The sequence below is a fragment of the Strigops habroptila genome, chromosome 2 (assembly GCF_004027225.2).
Source record: "Strigops habroptila isolate Jane chromosome 2, bStrHab1.2.pri, whole genome shotgun sequence".
In the NCBI taxonomy this organism is placed as follows: Eukaryota; Metazoa; Chordata; class Aves; order Psittaciformes; family Psittacidae; genus Strigops; species Strigops habroptila.
The window spans coordinates 45,174,567-45,194,571 of record NC_044278.2 but is presented as its reverse complement, the minus strand read 5'-3'; the positions used below and the strand labels follow the sequence as shown (position 1 = coordinate 45,194,571).

Sequence of the window (20,005 nt, the reverse complement as noted above, 5' to 3'; positions counted from 1 at the left end):
TGTACATTCTCCCCCCGCTTCCACTCTAGCTTGTACATATTTAATCATAAAATCCCTCTACCTTTCTGGTTCCTTGCATTTGAAGTGCGCTTTATCCTGACTACTGCCTCTGGGAGCTGGTCCTTGATGAAAAGGGACAAAGCAGACCATCAAGCTATCATGCTTTGTACAAGGCGTTATTTTTTCCATCTGTCAAAATTAAATGGTGCTTGGGCTTTTCCCTTGGCCTGTCAATATTTCCACAAAATTCAGGGCTGTCTAATGAAAGTCAGGGAAAATAGTTGCACGATGGCATTCCCTCGCGTGTTGTCATGGTGTCACATGGCTCTGTGTAAGTGTTTGGGGTTTATTTTGCTTTTAAAAGATTGATCCACAAAAAGAATTACCACCGCTGCTTACTGCAGCCCTGCTACTGCTGTTGCACATATCTACCTGTCACCAGCCTGCCCAAATAGCCTGCTGTCTTCCTGACAAAGCATATTAGCACTGAGTCAAATGTTTAATATATAGAAGGCACTTGAGATGTCCACAGCCTTGGCCTTGCCCAAGTTTATCCAGGCATCCTGATGTTGGCTCTGGTTGGGACAGGATTTCACCACTGCACTGTCTCCAGATGGAGGTGACTACTATGGCCTCTCATGGAAGAAGCTTTGTCACAGACTGTCTCCCTTTACTATGAAAGAGTCTGGCTTAAGGCTGCTCACCTCTAAAAAAAGTGGCCATTTTTTTCAAGGACATGAAGGCTCAAGGTTTTCTCCTTTTTCTCCCTCCTCTGTGGCTGTTAGGAGCAGCACATGAAAACAGTTCAACATTTGATTATGTACATCCCTCTCTTTGTTTTCCCACAGTGGCAGTGAGGACAGGGATGAAATATAACTGTTCTCCCCTAGCACCATCACCAAGGCAAGCACAGGCACCAAGCTTTTAAGCTATTTTTTAGCTAAAAGCAACAGGAAGTCAAAGCTTGTCAGAAGAGACACCTTGTCCCTCAAAGACACATGCTCAGGTGCTTTCTTCCTCTCGCTTTCAGTCTGGAAGGGAAATTTAAGTAGCAGGCATAGCTTTTAGAGACACACCGCAAACTGTGGTAAGACTGAGAAATTGCGATCAGATATATCCTTTCCAGGCTCTTTTCTCCCCCACCTTTGCCACAACTGTGTCCACCCACATTCCTCCGGCCACCTCCTCATCCGCCCTCTGCAGAAGAGCCACAAGCTGCAGATGGGTGGGTCAGCCCCATTGCCGCAGGCTGGTACTTTTCTGGTTGTAGCACAAATATAGCACTTTTAGCTCACAGGGCAAATGATGATCTGCTCCTTCACAGCTGACAGATGAAGCAAATGGATATGGAAGAATAAATATAGAATTCCCATGATTGTCTTAAATTCCATGTATGGTGAAAGGAATTGGGGTGGTTCTCCTGAAGCAGCAGATGGCAAACTCACTTGGGGATAATTCCCATTGGATTCTCATTTTTGTGGTCACTGCTTATAGCGGTCAGTAATCCCATAGCTTGGCTTCTCACTGGGGGTCACTAAATGCATGGTTTTGGATTTTGGAAATCAAACACAGTATGTAAGAATGGTATGTGCTAAGTGCTCTAAAAGGAAAATCACCTGTAGTGTTTTAATATGTATTACATCTCAGACTCTTGACAAGACAGGCACATAGATGATGAATGTAATTTGTCAGTAGAATTCATTGGATATATCTTCAGGGTTTAACATGGTATCAAAGCAAGAAGGCAGCACTCTAAGTATAGCACTGAAAATCAGACTCCTCAATCCTTTTCCATCAAGTAGTATTAATTATTAGATAAGTAATGATGACTTGTACCAATGCAGTCAGTACTCAGTGATAGTTCCCTAGGTTGTTACTTGGATTCATGGGTAGAGCCTGCTGCAAAGCACATGCTAAATACTACAGGATTATTGCAGTTCTGCCTTGTTTTAACAGGTCAGAATAGGTCAGTTCTTGCTGGATGATTTTCAGGTGTTTCAGATACAAGTTTTGCTATGACAATGAGATGGTTACTATTTTAAGCAGTGGGTTACTTGAATGTGACTTGTATTTCTATTCATGTTAAAAATCCTTACAGTCTTTCCAAGCAGTTATTAATCTGTGTTATAACAACTGCGTTTGAAAAGCAAAGCCCTGGCAAGCAGAAATACAGAGTTGCCAGGCTAAAAGCAAAATATATTAAGTCAAACATCAATATTTATGACACAGTCAGTAGTTCTGCTGAAATAAACAAGAAGAAAATCTTGTGAAAAAGCATGCGGAAGGCTGGAAACACTAGTGAGAGACAATAAACATCATATAGTTACAATATAAAACTCACATTACTCAGGGCTTGATTCTTCTCAGAACCCTGGCACAATTACCTTTGGCGAAGTAAAGGCTTCAGACAAATGAAGAAAATGAGGCACTGTTGGGCAAAAGAAGGGTCAGTGAGAGGACCCTTTTCTGCAATCCTTATTCTGCAGCTGGTGCTCAAATAGGATGGCAGTTGAGGCATTACTGGATTACATAGCAATGGATGGAGCTGCATATCCAAGTCTTTTAATTAACGAGTTGCGAGTGAAAATTACATTATGAATCCAAAATATTTATACTAGTATAACCCCTATTTAAAAATCACTTCCATTCTGCTTCTGGTGATAAATAGATGACAAATAACTCAGTACTTCTATGACATCTTTTATCATTATAAGACTTGTAAACCACCTCATAATTCTCCCAAAGCATGGGTTGTACACCGTGTCACCCCAGGGTGGCATGGAAATGCAATGGCATAGTGGGAATAGTAAACATGTAAGATCCTGTCACCCAGGGAAGGACCCAAGATTCAGTTCAAAGTTTTGATTTTTGATTCAATGGCAATCCAGGTTCCATTTCATAGCCTGATGTACAAGTTAAACTAGGAGAAAGAAACTTAATGTCCTGGTGAGTAGAAAGTTTTGCTTCCTCTTAGTTGATGAGACTTCAAAACAAACCAGGATCAGTGTTGAAAAACAATGCCACAGTAGTGTATTGCACAGTGGATGACACACTGTTCTTGTAGGTGTGAAATACAGCATCACATTCTTCCAAGGAGAGGAGTTTGCATCTGTGTCTCCTGTCCTCTAGGTTGCTATGGTCACTGCACTGCTGTAGACCTGGGGGAATACAGTTTTCACTAGGTGAGGGTGATGTGGAAAACCCCATCCTTCCTTCAATCTGTGAGAAAAATAAATTTTCTGAGTTGTTATTTTGCACCTTGATATCACCTACCCTGTGTGGATCTGGCCCAGGCTGTCCAGCAGGGTCATGGTGGCTGGTGGGGGGGGGAAAGGCACAAGCATGCAGGCAGCAGGGTGTGTGATCCCGTCCCATTTGTTTCTGTAGGAAATGAGGCTACAAGCTGCTTGTATGGTGCATGTGTGCAGCTGAGCAGCACCCTGTAATCACAGTAGTAAGAAGAGCAGAAACCTGTAATAATCTTCACCAGCAAGTACCTTGATAATTTGTAGCTGCCACTACATACAGCATATTTAGGACCTGGCCTTTTATAAACAAGGCACCAGCAGATGTAGTTCTGGTAGCCTTTGCCTGGGACCTGTTCCCTGGAGCCATCATGGTTGGGAAGCCCGGGACAGAGCAGGAGGCCACCAAGGAGGGTCTCTACTCTTCAGCCACCAGGGTCTCCATTTCTCATTTTCCAGCTGCACCTTGCTAGGGTGTGTCTGTTTATGAGGGCCTGACTGAGTAAGAAGCATATTCCCTGTAAGGATATCCAGGGTCAATAGAGTTGTGATCACTTGCCAAATGGTGGGAATCTTGAAGCTGCCCCCGCTGAGGACAGCCAGCTCCTCTGAAACAGGAGCAGCAGGCTAGAGCAGCCTGTTTTTAGGGTACCATGCAGTCAAGTGGAGCAGGAAGGAAAATAGGCAATGGAAAAATGGCACTGAGATTTCCTCTCAGAGGAATGCCCCACTGTTCTGCCACCTCCTCTTGTGTCAGGTCAGCAGAACTGATAGTGGGTCTTATTTTCTTCTTTCTTTCCTTGAGAAGGTAAAATAGAGGGGAGGGAGGAATATTCACACTGCTCCTGCTTAAAAGCTAACTTTTATGTAGTCCAAGTCAGCTTTGAAATTGAAACCTCCCTGGGATAATGAAACAGGAGAGGCTGAGTTCCTATTTAGACTAATACTATGTGGCTGAGGGCAGTCTTTACTCAAGAGTAATTTGGGAAAGTGACAGACAGCCGTGACCTTGATTTACGTTGTAACAGTTTGGGTTGAAATGGCAGAGTATTGAAATTTAGATTTTTTCAAAAATTGCAGGGACATCATTAAAGTAGAGGACTTTCAGTTCTTCCTTTCAGTACACTCTGTAATGTTATAAAAATAGCAGAGGATGTAGATGTGTGACATTCAACTGCTGCCTTCTTCATGTCTGTTACCAGACTTGGTTGCATTTAAAGACTGGTCAAAGCAGAAAAGTAGACTGAGACTCTCAGTTCACCTCTGAATGATTCTCAAAATGGGAAACACCCATTTATATGCTATAATACGTTTGGTAAACTGTGCTCGTGGGAGGCATAGTGCTAGATTAAAGAAGATAGTGGAAATGCTGAATGAGGTGCATTTGCTAAAGCAAGTGGAGAATTCATACAATATGGAGCATATTCTACCCCATTTACTTTGGAGATACCCCAAGGTACACTGAAATTCATACATTGAGGCAGGGGTGCTACTTGATGCTCATTTATTTGAGCACTGATCTTCAACTCACTCACCCAAATACTTGAAACAATTTGTGTTTGCCAAGTGAAACTGTTAGTTAATATCAGTATAATAGGGGGGAAATGATGGGAGAGATGGGCAAGATCCTCTTTTTTCTGTCTGGAAGCATTTCTAACTCCTTGGGAGTTTTGGGAGCTCTGGATGTAGTTTCAGCCCTCATTTATTTAGGTTGGGTTCTTTCCACCCCCCAATCCCGTACTTTGTTTGCCTGGTCTTTCTTACAGGAATGGGTTTGTTTGCTTTCCTACAATAACATCTCATGACCGGGAACCAGCATGGAACTTGTTGGGTTTGGGAGCTGTTATAACCAGCTGGCAGTCTGCAAATGTTTCTGGCTGCTGATTAAAACAATGCCGTTGCTTAGGAGAACCAAAGTAAAATGAGAAGGGCATGTTCAAAGGTTTCATCAGGGGATAAAATACCTAGGCATTTGAGTTCCAAAGTGCTGATAGACACCTGAGAAGCAGATTTAGGAAGAGAAAACAGAAACACTAAAGAAATTGTCCCATTAACCAAGAAATAAAGACTTAAGGTGCATTTGTCGACTTGTGCTTTATTCTCTGAAACGCTCTCTTCCTTCTCAGAAAAGCCTCAGGACATCCTTCCCACTCCCAGAGCAAGGGGACCACTGCTAGCACAGGGCCGGCCAGCCAGCCAGTCAGTTCCCAGTGGAAAGTGCAATAGTCAAATTTTACCTGGCTGTCCTCAATGAGAATGGCACTAATTTGTTAAATTTTTCCACCTAAAATATATAGGAACTTAATTATATAGAACATAATCAAATTATTCTGGCAAATTTGGTCAGGGAACTCAGAAATTAGGATGGGACGCAGGGCACAGGCAGCAGGTTGACCTTTTTTCCTTAAGAAGCTGGGTTAAACACTTGTTTCATTTAGAAGGGAAATAGAGAGATTCATCTGGTGAATTGGCATATTTTGTGCTTTTTTCTCTTTTGAACTAGTATATGGTGTATAATCGATGTTATTCCAAAGATGTTACTGCTGCTGCTACATGTACATAGCATCCCCCTTTGTTAATGACTGTGATATCCCTATCAGAGTGGTGAGAAAACTGAGGTTTGATTAATGAGTGGTGGCAGAGGACACTCTCTTCTGTATTTATCTGAAGGTTTGCATTGGTGGACCTCCAAAGATGGAACCACATCCCTATCCACCACAGTCATCCCCCCTTAGTCTCTTCCCTGCTCATGCCAGAGGCTTGTGCCTGCTGCATGCCTGGAGAAGATGGGTGCAGCCTGGTAGGGCTGTGGTTTGGAGAAGAGGACCTGCAGGACCATGCACTTGCTGAAAGAGAGGGAGACTCTTTAGTGGAAATCCTGTCCCTGGTTAACACCACCTGCTCTTTGCTGAGTGTCCCAGCTGTCAGGAGATGCCAGGTTTTTAGCTCTGGCTCATTCAGGAGGGCTCTGGTGTTTGATACAAATGTGTTACCAGCCCACATGCAAAACACAGCTCTGAAGAAGGAGAGGAGGGGGAAGAAGTTATGAATAAACCCTGAGGCAGGATTTTTACTGACTTCCTTCAACTTCCCACTTGCTCCCTGTCTCTAGCAGGGATTTTCTCTGGGACCTGATGCACCGGCATGTTCCTAATTCAGAGGGCTGATTGCTGGGGAGTTCAGTACAGGAAACATATGGACCTGTTGGAGAGGGTCCAGTGGAGGGCCAGAAGACTGATCAGAGGGATGGAGCCTATGAGGAAAGGCCAAAAGAGTTGGGGTTGTTCTTCCTGAAGAAGACTCTGGGGAGACCTTATTGCAGCCTTTCAGTTCTTAAAAGGGGCCTATAAGAAAGGTAGGGAGAGATTTTTTAGCAGGGCCTGTTGTGATGGGATGAAGGGTAACGGCTTTAAACTAAAAGAGGGGAGGTTCAGGCTGGACACAAGGGAAAAATTCTTTACAATGAGGATGGTAAAACACTGGAATAGGTTGCCCAGGGAGGTGATGGATGCACCATCCCTAAAGACAGTCAAGCCCAGGCTGGATGTGGTTCTGAGCAACCTGATCTAGTTAAAGATGTCCCTGCTCATGGCAGGGGGGTTGGACTAGATGACCTTTGAAGGTCCCTTCCAACCCAAACTATTCTATGATGCTATGATTGCTGAAAGACTTTTACAGTCCCATCCTCTGTCCTCCCCCAAGACATTTCTACCATGCAGAGAAGTACCATTTGTTACATGATGTGTGTGACATACCACTATACCTTTCAGAGGAGTTTGCATGAGTTCTGTGAAGCTTTTACGTCCCTATGTCAAACACTCACCTGTAATCAGCTCAGCAGCAAGTGTTATATTTTTGTGCAGGCTGTATAGACAGGTAGCACAGAAATGATTCTGAGCATATTTGCAAATGCAGCCTTATCCCATTGGTCCTGTTATGTGTGCACTATTTGATATGTCTGTGGCGTTGCTGGTAGTGGTAAGAGATCCAGAATGCACGTCTGTGTTTACATCTGCATGTAGCTCTGTGTCTATATAATAGGTATAGGAAAGCATATGTTATACATATGCACGTACACACAGACTCCTGTCTCCTGCCAGTGCTGTGGCTGCCACTGCTGCTGGCTGCCACCATGAGCTTGGGAGTGTGCAAGGGAGGCTGCGGAGCCCAGGAGCCACCATCCATCCCTCACTCCACAGTAGTGGTGAGGCTCACCCCAGCCACCCTGGTGCCTGCTGGGCACCTTGAGGATGGGCAGTGCTCAGCACAAGCCTCAGCACTACCCCAGGAGACAAAATGCAGGTAGGGAAAATAAGGCAGTGGATGCCCTTGGCAACAAACAGGCCCTGTGCTGGCGCTGGCCCCTGAGCTGCTGGCTCCTGCAGCTGTCAGTCAGGGGTGCCAGTGTTTTTGGAAGGCTCAGTGATGTTTAGGCTGAGGAGCTTCGGAGAGCGGAGGAGCGCTGGGAGCATGTGTGCTGGGTGCTTGCAGCCTGGCTGCTTTGCAGCAGCCGGGAGAGCTGGCCGAGGGGTTTTGCTGCAGCATCTTTCCCAGCGGTTAGGGGAGGGAAGCAAATGGAGCTGCAAAGTGAATCATGGGTACCAGGGGAGCGCTCTGGAGGTACCTGCTCCCTGTTGATGCCGTGGAGCTGGGATGCAGGGATAGAAATGAGACTGATCTCAGCCCAGCAGCTGGGCATCCTGGTCTGCAGCAAGCACAGGGTTATTAAATCCAGATGATACTGTGGGAGTAGAGTATTTTGTAAGAAGTGAGATCCTCCAGATGACCTCGTCCCAGGTAGCTCTGCTTGGGATCTTTTTTTATTACAGAAGTAGAGTTGGTGTCTGATGATGTCACACTCAGGGGGAGGGAAATGAAAAAGAAAAAAAAGATAGATTGCAGTCCTAACGCAAGGAGAATGCAGCAAACCACAGAGAGGGTCCTCTCCTGTAAGCCGAGGCAAAAGGCAGAGCCCCTAGGAGGGTCTCTCTCTCCCTCCTGCTTCAAAGAGGAAGACTGCTTGCCTTCTGTAAACGGAGCTGGCTGTGTAATGCATTATACATCGCGAGGTTAGATCTCTTCTGATTTCTTAAGGGAAAGGCTGTTTTATTTCTCAAGCGGTTGCCAGCAGGGATGCTGCGAGAGTGCATTGAGACACATCCTCTGTCCCACACTGACGCTGACCCGCACAGTCAACTGCAGACCGGGAACTTGGCGAGGAGTGAGGACCAGATCTGGAGCCAATGCAGGGGGAGAGGAGCAGCCTCAGCTTTTTTAGCAAGTGAATGGGGAGGGGGAGGAGGGTAGTATGAGCAGTGATGTCATCTTTAACCAGTTCCTTGCAGAGCCGGGGAGTGAAGTTAGAGGAAAGACCTGCAGTCTCAGAATGGCTCTCAGCCTTCACTGGAGACTCTAAATGACTGAGAGTCTCCACAATGGTAATTCATTTTCTTTCCTACGCAGAACTGTTCTGTTATTTTGGGTCAAGCAGAGGGCATTTGTATTTTTTTTTTTTTTTTTTTTTTTTTTTTTTTTTTTTTTTTTTTTTTTTACTTTTTTCCTCTCTTTCTATATGCTTTGAGGGTTTGACTTTAGCTTTTGCCTCCGATTTGTTAAATACCTTGCAGGTTATTGGAAGTTTTGCCTGGGTACTTTGAGAATTCTTCTCTGGTGTGGGAATCCATGTCATTACAGGAGAGAGTTTAGCATGCAGCGTTTCTGCTACTCATCAGGAGGGAGATGCAGAGGTTGCCAAGCACACAGATTTCTGCATGGGAAATGTACTTTTAAAATCACAGGTGGAAAGAAAGGGGCTTGGCTGGCATTTGCTGCTGTAATGGATGGCATTTAATGTTGCTTGTAAGAGGCAGAAAGACTTCTGGTCAACTATATAGATAGAAATGAATCTTGCTTTGGTGGCTATTTCTTTGCTTTTGATTGCCAGGTTTCTATTACGAGCATTTTAATTCTAGTGGAACTGAATGGAAAATGTCAACATAAGAGATTCTGGCTGCTTGAGACAGTATGTACATGTGTGTTTCTTCATGGCATGCATTAACCACTTGCGTGCTGCTCTCTCTGCTGCACTTGCCCTATGGCTATCTTTCGCAGAGATCAGAGGGCTGCCTGGCTGCAACACGGGCAGTCAGCAGCACAGAGGGTTATGCTGCTCGCCGGTTCCTGGAATCAGCAGAAGCAGACAAGCCATTTTTAGATAAATAAGGTTGTCAAGGCAGGTCCATCAAGGGTAAAGTGGCTTAGCCAAAATGGCAGGTGTGGAAGAACATCCCCAGTTTATATTTCCAAATATTCAGCTATTAGTATCACTGGCATAGTTTGGATTCATGGTTGTGATGCTGCTTGGTCCAAAGGCAGAGGCTGTAATGCCGAGAGTCTGGTTGGCTGTGGAAGGCTCATAACATTCCTTCCTCTCTGGGCTCCTGTTTGCCAATGGTGAGACTTGCTTGTCTTCTCACCTAGGAGAACATCAAAGATAGGTAGCTGAGGAAGCCAGACCTCAGTTTTGCTTACTAGGAACTTGGGATGTGAATGTGATAGCCACATAGTTGCACTGTAGCTTATCATAGCAACTGTAAGCTCAAAGATGGGAGGTCTGGGCTTGATAATTAAAGAGGCAGAATAGAAATGGGAACATTGTAATACATTCTGAATATGAAAAGTTCCTTCAGGAGGTTCCTGCTGCTGGTGAAGGCTTGGGGAATCTGTTGCTCCCCTTGAGAAAGCTCTCACTGAAGAGTATCTGGGAGGAATAAGCCTCTCTTTTACCAGCTGTCATGAAGATGCTGGCATCCATCACAGGGGCCATTTTGAACTCCTCCCCCTGCAACACACCATGGTGCAGAGGGAGAGTACATCTGCTAACCTCTGTCTTCTGCCAGTCCTCCCAACATTAGCCTTAGTGTTGGAATATGTAACTTTGAGCCAAAAGCCAAGCTTTAAAAATGGCATGTTCCTATCAGCATGTTTTTCATCCAGATGTATGCTTGCCTTCACTGATAGTGCTTATGTGGGGGCAGTGTGCCTGGCAGGTGGAGGGAATGGATAGCAGGCTGTACTGAGCTAGTCACCATGGCATATGGAAGTTTTCCATCTCCCTAGCACTAGGCTGAATCTGCTGCTGTGGATAGGCAACTTTGTTTTCCTCTGATTTTAGCATGGCACCCTTCACCAGTAGGAAATTAATGCATTTTAAAAGGGAGAGCAAAGAACTGTGCATCTGGAGTAAGCATTGATTCATCTTCCTCCTTTGGGGGCTTAGATATTTCCCCTGCCCCCTGCCTGGAGTATTCCAGGGCACTAGTTCTGGCTTCTTTGATTCAGCTCAGGTCATATGAGGTGAGAAGTTGCAAATTCACAGCACTAGAGATGGAGTCTGCTACCGAAAGAAGAGGGGAGCTGCACATGACTGCAGCCAGTGTGCCCGCTTCTGCAGCCTTTCCCCTTAGGAACCAGCTGACTTTGCAGCAGGGAAGGTTAGGAAGACCTTTCCAAGTGCAAAGAGAAATAAAGCATGGGGACAGGCATCCTATGGAGCTTATGGGATGTCCTTCATTTAGGCTTTTTGAGAGGAAGTAAGAATAAAGTCGAAGTTGACTAGAAATGCTCAGTCCACTTTAGAGCAGTGGAATTAAGCTTGGCTTTGCATTTTGGTGTTTTTAGGACAGGTTCAGTCACACATCAGTCAAAATTCACTATAGGAAGCATCTTATGTGTCTGGGGATGGTTGCCTCATTTGCTGTTTATAGCATTTTAGCTGTGTTTCAGACTTGGAAAAGTCATGGACCAGACAGTTCTCTCATGGTTCCCTCCTGCCCTCCATTTCTACTGAAGTATGACAGCCCCATTGGGGTCCTACCACCAAGGCAACAAGAATGGTTCGGTGCCTGAGCCCATTCAGCTGTAAAACTTTCTGCTGCTCCTGTTGGCAAAAGCGTTACTGATGTGTAAGTGATGGACATGATAGGGAACGGGAACCAGTGCACAGAAGAGACTACAAAGGTTGCAGTATCTCCCTGGACTCAGTGAGCTTTGGGTCTTATTAGCTGGCAACTGCGTTTGCTTACACCAGATGCCAATCAAAACAGCACTTGATTTGGAGTGGTCTCTGAGAGAGGGCAGGAGCAGTGGAGTATGAGGGAAACAGACTTCACTTGAGTGATGTATTTGACCACTGCCCACAAGGAAGCACATTTTCCGTACTGTAACTCTGACGCAGTGTGACTTTCAATCCACAGTGTAATCCTTCTGTATGTTTATGTGATAGAATCTACTTACTGTTCCAGTTGTTCTCACCTTGCATGGTGTTCTCAGGGGAGAACAACGTAAGCTCCATGGGCGTGAATTCAAATTAACAGGTGTGTCAAAGAGGTATTTTATGATGCATGCAATGATGATCAAAGTTACAGAAGTAGATAACAAAAAGGACTGAGGATGAGTATGCAAAGGTTCCACTGGAGGTGAGGAAATCAGTTTCAAGGGATGAGATCACATCTGTCCCAGGAAAGGATCCTCATCAGGGCTTGCAGAGCAGATGCAAATATCTCATGAGGGGGAAGAAGAACTTCCCAGACCCAAACTTAGCAATGAGTTCAACTCTATGCATGTGACCAAGAAACACTAAGGTCAAGTGTCTAATTGCATTTATGCCACTGTCATCCAAGTAATTATCTTTCCCCCCTGGCATTTCAACAGGGTAAAACTGAAGTGGGTTTGGACTGCTGTAGTCTGATAAATCAGAAACTAGGTAACCTTCACAGCTTGTGTGCTGGGCCATCTCCTCTCCTTTGGGCTCTGTTGGTAGAGCAGACAGTGGTTATATTCCTCTGAGATACTTTTTTTAGGCTACATGTTTAAGTTTGGAAGAATCTTTGTAATCATGTCAATTCTTGGGAGGTAGAAGAGTACATCCCCAGCCAGCAGCATGTCTTTGGTAATAATGTTCAATCCAAGTGACGGAATTTCAACTGTATCCTCACACGATTATATGTAGAGGTTGATTCTACATCTGCTGCAGGTGGATGTGGGGTCAAGTATAATATATCACTATAACAGCACACAGTAAAGATAGATGATTCTGGTCTGTTGTGATACATGCATCAATCCTAATGTCTTCAGTCATTTTGAGGACTAAAAGATGCTGGCTCACGTAAGCACGTAATTGAAGGAACAGCTATTTTGTGCCCTTTGAAGTGTGCAGACACAAGGTGTTTAGGTGGTGGTAGCCTGCATACAAGACACTATTATCATTGCTGAAAAACGGCGCCCCTTTCCTCCAGCCTCCTAACAGCCAAGCTTTTAATGCCAGAAGATCGTACTGGAATGAATCAACCACAAAAGCTGTCATTAAGAGCGCTTTTAAAAGCTATCAGTTAGGTTTAAGATGAACACTAGAACAATTTGCTGAAATCTGAAGCCATTTTATGACCCTTGCATTTTGAGAACCCTCTGGATATAACTATAAAATGCAGTACTGTTTTCTGCCAGTGTTTGGAGGGGAAAAAAAAGCAGTGGGAGAAAAAGTGGGTTCTGCACAATCTCCTCTTGTTTCAGGAAGGACTGGTATTTTCTTCCAGGTTTTCACAGCCACGCTGCACATCATTCACCTCATAATGATAATAGTATATAATCTTCATAATAGTGATAATTGTCATATGCAGCTGCATATTTTAAATTCCTCCCTGGTTTTAGTGCAAATTTCATTTGTTGGCATCAGAAGACTGGTTTTTCATGTCCCTGTCTATTTACCCCTACATAACCTCACTGCTAGCTATCAGAGCCCAACTTTTGATAAGAGGAAAGGTGACGCACCAATGTCAGAATATGCAGATTCCTGTCTCCCAGTTGCACCTCATCTCTTGTGTACCTGATGATTTTTTTTTTTTTTTTTTTTTTTTGGCACAGCACAGGCAATCAAAATTTATCTTCCAAATTAAGACTGTAATTATATTTTGATAAAGATCTGGCAATTCAGTGAGAATGAAATTTTAAGGGTTGCCGGGATACAGATGACTCTGGATTATGGGGAAGCGTTTGCATGTGGAATACTAATAAGCCAAGGTTGTTCAGCATCCTTATCTAGACTGTTCCAGTAGTGTCTGATAACCCACACAATCAAGTGCTTTTTCTTTGCTATTATTCTGGAAAAGTGATTAAAGATACAGGCTGCCTTTTATGAATGAAAAGGTGACATGCGCAACATCTAGAGACACAGATATGTCCCTGTTCGATATGCGAGGAAGGTGGGAGAATAGAGTACTGAACATGCCCATGTTATTAAGCCCACCAAAATAAAACTTCCCCAAGGTTTCCCAGGGCCTCAGGGTGCCAAGGAGACTTTGTGGAAAGAGTAAGCCTGTTCCTGGGATGTGTGAGCTCTGCCTGAGATGGGTGCTGCTGGAAGCCTTCTTTCACAGACCTGGGTCCCCACTGGGGACTCAGAGCTAGAGGATGTCTCAGGGATGAGCATGGGATAGATAACCGAATACCCCAGAGCTTGCTGTCCAGGCAAGATGGCTACAGAAATAATGGCACCATAGAGCTGAGGGAGATGACAAATGGCTTGATTCAACACACAGCTGCCAAAAGGAAGGTTGTGTGTGGTTCATGTGTGGGGACTTTCTTGTGCGAGCCTGGGAGATGAGTAAAGCTCAACCTCAGTGCTGCAATTCAATAAAGGAAGAAGAGCTATAGCACTTTCTCTCTTTTAAGTGTCTGGTCTGTATGTGACACTAATTACTTATTATGGAAAGTTATTGCTATTCAATAATGTGGCCTGCTGACAAGGTATTATTTACTGCCAGTGCTGCAGTAGCACTTGGACCTCAGAGGGGTTCATCTCTGGCACTCCTGGCATGCTGCAGCCCAAGGCCTGTCCCAACCCATCCCATGCCTGCCTCCTAGGGTTTCTGCTGTGCAACTGGCCAGCAGCAAGGCCAATGAGTAGTTTGTGTTATCACCTTGCTACAGCTCTGCTCCAGACTGCTTGCTTCAGATACGGGCATGGTGAGGGAGGCCAGTAAGGGAAAGATCTATTTTCCCTTGCACTTAGTTTGTCCCAGATTCCCTCTCTCAGCACCCCCCTACAAAAGCCTTTTTTTCCCCAGATGTCTAACTCCACTTGTTAAGCCAACTCCTCAATAATTATTATACCTTGTTCAGCAGTGTTTTAGGGACTTAACTGTAGCACGTGGTTGTCTTTTTACTACAGATCAGAACAATTCTGTGACTTTATATTTTTTTCAATTAACTGTGAAACAGTGAACATGTCATAACAATCTAAAAAAAAAGTGGCATGTCAGCTTCATCAAAATGAATGGGTTTATTTCCCTGCTGAGCTGAATTCCTCCCAGGTTTTTGGTGACTAAATTTTATTCTTAAGATGTTCTATCATGATTTATAAGAAAGGGCATTGACTTAACGCTGTGCAGTTTGAATGGCAAGTCAAGCAGCCGTGATTCAGGAGGCCCGGGTTAATGAGCAATTTGGGGAGGCAGAGTCCATTGGAGATGCTGCAGCTGCAATACAAGACAAATGACTGAACCCCTTCTGTTATATCTTGGGAAGCCTTTTAAACATGAGGTGTGTAGTGCTTAAGCTCCTAATCTCCTCAAATTCAACCTGCAAAAGCAGTAATGTGCTTTCTTTCTCATTCTGTAATATGCATGGATATGTGATGCCAATCTCGGACAACTGCAGGGTAGTTTGTGACCCCAGGAAAAGGCTTTCAGCTTTGCTCGGTGGAAACGCATACTTCCTGGGCAGAAGTAGTATTTACTCTGTAGGTCAAGTGGGGAAAGATCAAGAGGGGAAAAGTTGCAGTCAATGAGGCTAAGAATAAAAACCACAGTGCACAGTGTCCCACTTTTTTCTCTTTCATGTAATCTGAACCTAAAAGGCTGTGTTTCCCATAATATGTCTGAATGAACATACTGAAGCTCATTTTCTTCACTGCTCATTTGTGCTTGTGCAAAGGTGTGGGACAAGGCTCTGAAAAGTGTGTGATCTTTAATCAGTATAACTGTGCCAGCCAAAGCCATTACTATAATTTATCAGCATAACATGTCTTTTTGATGAATGTGGGAGTGTGAGGAGTAGGCTAACTGCTAAAATGCAGTTCTGTCAGCATGACTGCAGCTACTTTGCCAGTATAATGTATTGTAGAAAGACAAAAGTCATTTTGTTGCATTAAAACCCAAAGAACCTTAATCGTTTGAGAGCAGAAAATGACCCCAGCTGGAGTTAAATTAACTTGTGTGCACAGTATACTGCCTTGCACCCCTCAAGACCTCCCAACACCTATACGTAGAGTTCCTGCATTCAGGTGAATTGTCAGGCTGGGAGATACTATGAGTTCGAGCTTAGGTACAAAAACAGAAGCATGAAACATGACCATTCTGTGTCACGCTGGTAGAAAGGATAGGATAGAATAGGATAGGATAGAATCTTTTAAATTGGAAGCGACCTACCACGATCATCTAGTCCAAATGGAAGATCGCTAATACAAATTCAGGATAAAACAGGTCATCTTCAGCTGTAATGGTAAAACCAGTGTTATGTTGCCTAGGCATCTGGCTGGAAATGTTAGGTACTGCTGAGATCTGTACCTAATGGACAGCTAGCCCCAAATCTCCCTGGTTTCATCACATGAAAGGAGCATTAATTACCTGCTGATCTGTGCCCCTACTGACACAGCTGGGGATGACAGCAGCTGAAAGGCAGGTCTGGAAAATTTAGACCTGTGGTTCAATGGGCCTTTGCCTCACAGTGGGGTCTGGGCTGAGTATGGAGTTGTCTTGTGAAAGAGACATTTTTCTCCCTGCTGGGATGAATGAATCTTCACAGACTAGCCACTGATGGCACTGTTGCAAAGCTATGCTTCCTGGGGTAGGCAACAAATTCATTTCTGTTTGCCCCCCAAACAAAGAATTTCTGAATACAAAAAGTTACCTTAGGGATTACTTGAATAAGCTCAGCTCTGGGTGTATGTCTGTCTCAGTGGTTCTTAAATGGGGCGAGAAAGTATTTTCTGCCCATGACCCTGCTTCAAGGCTTATTTCTGTGAGTAGTGTGTGGCACTTTTTGGTTATGATTGCTTTGTTCTAGCTGCAGTACTTCTGGAACAACATCATCTTCCACTCACTGGGTGACCATAGATAGAAGGGCATCAAAGGGGAAGGAAGATGAGTATCTTCTAGCTATAGCTTCAGCAAATATCTCCCTTAGTCTTAAATTTTCATGGTTGTGGCTGTAACTTCAGTAATGGTAGAACTGGAATTTCTTAAAGGCTTGAAAATTATTCCACTTGTCCTGTAGAACTATCTGCAAAATAAATTGTTGTCTGGGTCAAAACAAGAATCCTCAAAGTTTACGTATTTTCTTCTGACATGCTGAGGTTGTGTTGTAGCTTTTCCATCCTAGAAGTATGTGTGAATGTTTGTAGCAAATAGGAAAAGTTATACTAACTGTGGAGAGGCTGCTCTGGCCCTTGCAGAGTGAGGAAGCATTGCAATATTTGGAGTGTTTTTATTGTGCAAATATTGCAGACAAAAGGAGTCAGGACCCTAATAGAAGGGAAAAAGGATAACCCAAATGAATGTCTTAAACTAATCTTTGACATTTTCACAAGTAAGTAGCAGCTGCACTTTTTAGATATTTTTCTTTTGTGCTGTTGCGTAGAATCCCTTTTTTTTTTTTTTTGAGAAAATCAAAGCATGTTAAGTATGCCAGTACCTGAACTTCCAAAATAACTGCGTGACAGAAATATTGCCAAGCAGACCAAACCCTCACTCACTATGCAAAGACATACCACATCCCACAGGAAATCAATACTTACTAATGTGAACAAGCATGAAGATGAAATTATCAAACTGGCAAGTCAGGGAAGCAATCTCAATTTATCAGAATTAGATGTGATTTAAATGTAGTAGTTAAAAAACCTCAAGTGATAATGAATCTGGCAGATGATCAGTGAATTTGTGCATCTTCCTGTGCCATGTGGGTCTGAGCTCTGGTGGGAATCAACCAGGGCACCAGGCTGGTTCTTTTTTATTCACTGACCATTGCAGGTTAATTCTGAATAATGAACCATCCATTACTTATCCAGGCCAGCATTTTTGAGCTGCTTGTGAATGGTGGAGTTTGGTTATGCTACAAAGGCCTGTAGGTCCAAAACTGCAGCCCAGGCAATACAAACCGAAGCTCATCTGCAAAGGTTCAGAACATGTCCTGGCAGGGAATAAGCAAGCCTACTTTTATCTGGAAGAATATAACACTAAAAAAACCCACCAATGAAGTATTACTGGATTGGTGCAGGGTTTATTATTGTATGTGTAAATGCTTAGTGTAGAGGATGACTTCTGCCCTTAAGACACAAAAGTAAAAGAATGTAGAAAAGGCTAGGAGGTCCATGGGAGGACAAGAGACGGCTGTGGAGGCCAGGAGGTGACTTTGCCCAGGCCAGAGTGGGGATGTGCCAGCATATTCACCCACCAGGCCAAATTGTCTCCAAACAAAAGCAGCCCAGGCAACCACCATTGGAAAAGGCCGTCTCAGCTTTTTGCTTTTCATTGCATACCAACTCCTATATTTTCTTCTTCTTTTCCCTTTTTTCCTTTTTTTTTTTTTCCCTTTTAAGCTCAGCAGCAGAGGTAAGAGCTTGTTTTCATATTCTCTGTAACACCCTTACGATACTTTAGACACTACATAGAAAATAAGCAGATGGCTGTGAACTGATCTGTATTCGTGTATAAAATGTCTCCAACTTCGCGAACAATATCCGTTATAAAAAAAGTTGGCTGGGGTGGCTCCCCCTCCCCCTGTGCTGGCAGATGCTACGGGAGTTGATAAGATGTGAGGATTGATTGCCACCTCCCCCCAGACAGCATCCTGCCAGATCAGGGCTGCAGTGTATCTGTGGGTGTCATCTGCCTTTCACCATTCAGCATGTATAGCATCTCAGCCTCTAGAGCAGTCTGGCACCTCTTCCAGCACTTCTTTTTTTAACGCTACTTGGAAAATCCACACAGAAGGAAAGATGCAGAGAGGAGCAGACGGTATAGTGGGAGGGAGGTGATTAGGGCCAGTCCTGATGTTCCAGTGTAGCTGAAGGGTCCAGAGAAGTCAGGAAGAGCCACACTTCAGAAAGGACAGAGCAAGGACAGCAAAATTTGACACCCAGTCCAGCTTATTGTGTCACACTTCTGAGTGTGTTTACCCCCCTCGTCATAAAAATTAATGTATTTGTTCAGTTTCCCAGGCAATGCTTCACCTTTTGAGTTAAAAGTCACTTTACACCTTGCTAGCTTCCTTGGTTGTGACCCAAAGTTGGTTTTTTTACTTTGCCATTAAATATATTCTATATGATCTATTCAGAGCAGCCCTGCAGAGAAGGACTTGGGAGTGTTGGTTGACGAGAAGCTTAACACGAGCCGGCAGTGTGCGCTCGCAGCCCAGAAAGCCAACAATATCCTGGGCTGCATCAAAAGAAGCGTGACCAGCAGGTCGAAGGAGGTGATCCTGCCCCTCTACTCTGCTCTTGTGAGACCTCACTTGGAGTACTGTGTACAGTTCTGGTGTCCTCAACATAAAAAGAACATGAAGCTGTTGGAGCGAGTCCAGAGGAGGGCCATAAGGATGATAAGAGGGCTGGAGCACCTCCCATATGAAGACAGGCTGAGAGAGTTGCGGCTGTTCAGCCTGGAGAAGAGAAGGCTGCGTGGAGACCTCATAGCAGCCTTCCAGCATCTGAAGGGGGTCTGTAAGGATGCTGGGGAGGGACTCTTCATTAGGGACTGTAGTGGTAGGACAAGGGGTAATGGGTTCAAACTTAAACAGGGGAAGTTTAGATTAGATATAAGGAAGAAGTTCTTTACAGTGAGGGTGGTGAGGCACTGGAATGGGTTGCCCAGAGAGGTTGTGGATGCTCCATCCCTGGTGGTGTTCAAGGCCAGGTTGGACAGAGCCTTGGACCACATGGTTTAGTGCGAGGTGTCCCTGCCCATGGCAGGGGGGTTGGAACTAGATGATCTTAAGGTCCTTTCCAACCCTTACTATTCTATGATTCTATGATTCTATGATATTCAACAAGTAAACACCCACCCATAGCTTCGCAGACTCATATTTGTTTCCAAGTAGGCAATCCTGCTCCCCTGTAAAAGCAGCATCTGTCCTCTTGGTGCCTGGTTCTGCTGGGGCATGCTGGTTCAGCGCAGTCCATCTTCTCATGGATGGACTTCTTCCACAGTGAACAGAAGGGGACAGGCTCTGCCAGAGGGTAATTCAGAGCTCTCTGAGGCTCATTTGTACTCAAAATCAGTGAGGAGTCTGTCTGTTAGCTACAGAAATTCTCCAGGGAGATAAATCTCCCCTGGGGGAAGTTACCTTTGTGATTACTTGCTGTTGCCTGCTTCTTTATGCTTGGAAATGTTGTCAACTTTGCTCCTCATGAACAAATCCAAGAGTCCCAGGAGCGCTGTCTCCCCTGATTCACCATTCCACTCAATGCATGATACGTTAAGGTCAAACACTGCTTGCTACTCAATGGCCTCATTTTTTACTTACACTTTCTGCATGGCCATTTTAATGACAATGCCCTTCTCCCCTCTCTCCTTCTCTCCTTTCCTTTTTCCTTTCCTGAAAGTGTTTCCTGGTTTAATTTGTTTTCGTGTGGATTTTTTCCCTGCAGCTTATTTCCTGCAGTTTATTTCATTTTCATCACTGCTTTCAATGGAGAGTTGGAAGGC

The 20,005-nt window shown here is 44.3% G+C and overlaps 1 protein-coding gene across 4 annotated transcripts in view; it reads left to right on the top strand.

Annotated features, from left to right (window-relative positions):
* The window catches only part of NHS (NHS actin remodeling regulator), a 414,042-nt gene that overhangs the window by 355,820 nt on the left and 38,217 nt on the right, over window positions 1-20,005 (top strand). For 2 of the 4 annotated variants that reach the window (XM_030475098.2, XM_032919688.1), the window contains exon 1: window positions 7,026-8,683. The exons of 1 other annotated variant lie outside the window; for it this stretch is intronic. In XM_030475098.2, the coding sequence (XP_030330958.1) occupies window positions 8,662-8,683 (22 nt within the window). In that variant the 5' untranslated portion in view covers window positions 7,026-8,661. Of the gene's footprint in view, window positions 1-7,024; window positions 8,684-20,005 lie in introns of those variants that run through there. One more of the 4 variants, XM_030475091.1, reaches the window with a different exon arrangement.